We start from the raw sequence: 2,477 nt of genomic DNA on the forward strand, positions 1-2,477 counted from the left end.
AGTGGTGAGTTCGTGATCAAGGATATGAAGGCCTTTTTGTGGAGCGTGAAATCGAGCACATCAAAGTCGAACCTAAGAGCTCACATCCGAATCCTCTGGAGCGTGCGATCCAGTCGTTAAATGACTACATGAAGGCGCAGACACACAAGCCCGGATTTGCTCGTTCGTTTTGGTGGTATGTAATTTTGTATGGGGTTTACTTCAAGAACATGATGTACCATCGAGCTATCGATGGGATTCCAGTTCATAGAATGCTCGGCGTGAAAGCTGATGTGCACATCTTGAGGCCCTTTGGCTCGCTCGTGTACATCCAAGTGCCGAACACACGGGAGCGTTCGAAGAGTGACGTCAAAGCTATCATCAGCTATCTACTTGGGTTCGAAATGGACACTGTTGGCGCATGTGTGGACATCTCCAGCGAGAACACGGTCAAGTTTGTCGCTGAGTTCTGCGGTATTAAAGACGTGATGTACGGCGACCGTTATCACGTTGATCCAAATAACCGAAAAGATGGTGAGTGGTTACGATTTGCGACCGCAGAAGTTGAGAAGCATGACGACACGACCAGCATCTCGAGTGACGACGGCGTGGACATGGAACGCATCCATGGGTCTAGCCAGAGCGTCATACTTGACAACTCGGGCGATGCAGAGACTATTGTCAGTGCTACGGTTGCGTACGAAGCCTCTATATCTGATGAGAATTGGTCGGCAGACGTCGATGAGGAGGACTAGGACAAAGATCTCGACAACCAGGACGTCGATGAGGAGGACTGGAACGAAGATTCCGACAACCAGGACGTCGGTGAGACTCGCCAGGATATGAGTCACCAGGCGGATGATAGACATTATGATGACGAGTCTGTATCGGCTTATATTGGATCGGAGGTGGACCCAGCAGACGAAGATTCGGTTGCCGATGCGACCGAGGTGGACGAGGACGTAAGCGATCCAACCGATGAGCAGGAATCAACTCAAGAGCAGAGCCCGGAGGCCAAGGATCATACGGAAAACGGCCGGAGCCAGAGCTCACCCGACGGTGACAATGCCGGTGCTGAGTCGGAACCGACCACCACGGAACGATCCTTGCTTGAGAAGATCGTACTGCCAGAAGGCCTGCAAAGGCGAGTGGAGCGGGACGACACCCCGTCAGAAGCTGAGAAGAACCAGCTTAGAAAACGAATGAAAGAACGTCGCACAGGCTTACGTCAGTGAACGCGCCGACCGGCTCGATTCGATGACTTTGTCAGATGGGCAAATGCTGCAACAAAAATATTGGGTCGTGATGGCAGACTGATTGGTGCCAAGAACATCGGAGTTCCAAATAATCGACGCCAAGCTATGAGTTTTAAGTGTGCGGATTTCTGGCGAATGGCTGAGCAGGAGGAAATGGCCGCGTTCAAAAACAAGGAGGTCTTGGGACAGGTCAAGTGGACCGAGATGCCAAAGGATGTCAAAACCGTAAAGACCAAGTCTACGCAATCGAAATGGATGCGCAAGGCTTCGTTGTGAGATTCAAGGCGAGAGTCGTGGCGATCGGAAACTATCAGAGGCCAGAAATTGTATTATGGAAATTTCATCGCCTGTCGCGAGAATGTCTTCGTTCCGGATCACGGCGGCCATATCAGCAGAGTTTGATCTTAGTCATTACGGTGGGGACATTAACACTGCGTATCTAAATGCAACGATCGGGATCGCTCAGTATGTCGATGGAATGACGAAGTATCCGTATGAGGACTCGTCGTATGTCTACGTGGTGCGGAGGCGCTGAATGGCTTGCGCCAATCCGGCCGTGAATGAACTCGGAGATCAATGGGTGGCTTTTGAATCGCGGATTTAAACAGTGTGCTACGGAACCCTGTCTCTACTAATTGATCGACGGAGAGAAGATCGTGCTGCTATTGATCTACGTGGACGACGTGGTTTGTGCCACGAATGATGATGAGTGCAAGATCGGGCTGTTTGCTGAGCGCGACAAGGCGTATGGCCTGAAGGTCCACCGAAGGCTGACTGAGTTTCTGGCTATTGAAGGGACCCAAACCGAGAAGGGCGCGTTCATTAGCCAAGAGAAATATGCAAAGGTCGTGTTGTACAAGCTGGCTTTGGTAGAGCGAATAAGTGTGGAATCCCCATGGAGTCCACCACGAGAATCGCATCAGCTACGGAGGACGACAGCTTCGACTCCAGCTTTGACTACCGGGGAGTACTGGGCATGCTCATGTATCTCGCGACCAGAACCAGGACGGATCTGGCATTTGCACTCGGCCAGTTGTGTATATTCGTTACGAACCCGACTGTGAAGCATGTGGCAACGCTCAAGCGTGTCTTACGATACCCTGTGGGCACTCAGACGCACGGTATTATGTACAAGAAAGGATCTAAGGCCCGTACAGAGCTGACCCTGGGCGGATTCTGTGATTGTGATTGGGGAAGTGACCCCGAGACCAGGAAGAGCACGAGCGGGTTCGTCTTTATGCT

At 51.6% G+C, this 2,477-nt stretch overlaps 1 protein-coding gene across 1 annotated transcript; it reads left to right on the forward strand.

Moving 5' to 3' along the window:
• Window positions 1–383: 383 nt before the first annotated feature.
• On the forward strand, window positions 384–1,511 carry PHALS_03124 (uncharacterized protein; the record flags this gene model as incomplete). Its single annotated transcript, XM_024721807.1, has 3 exons — window positions 384–671; window positions 735–1,210; window positions 1,292–1,511. 3 exons carry the CDS (start codon window positions 384–386, stop codon window positions 1,509–1,511), a joined length of 984 nt encoding a protein of 327 aa, XP_024572946.1.
• Window positions 1,512–2,477: the final 966 nt, after the last annotated feature.

This window comes from Plasmopara halstedii (genome assembly GCF_900000015.1).
Source record: "Plasmopara halstedii genome assembly, contig: Scaffold_208, whole genome shotgun sequence".
NCBI classification, from domain to species: domain Eukaryota; phylum Oomycota; class Peronosporomycetes; order Peronosporales; family Peronosporaceae; genus Plasmopara; species Plasmopara halstedii.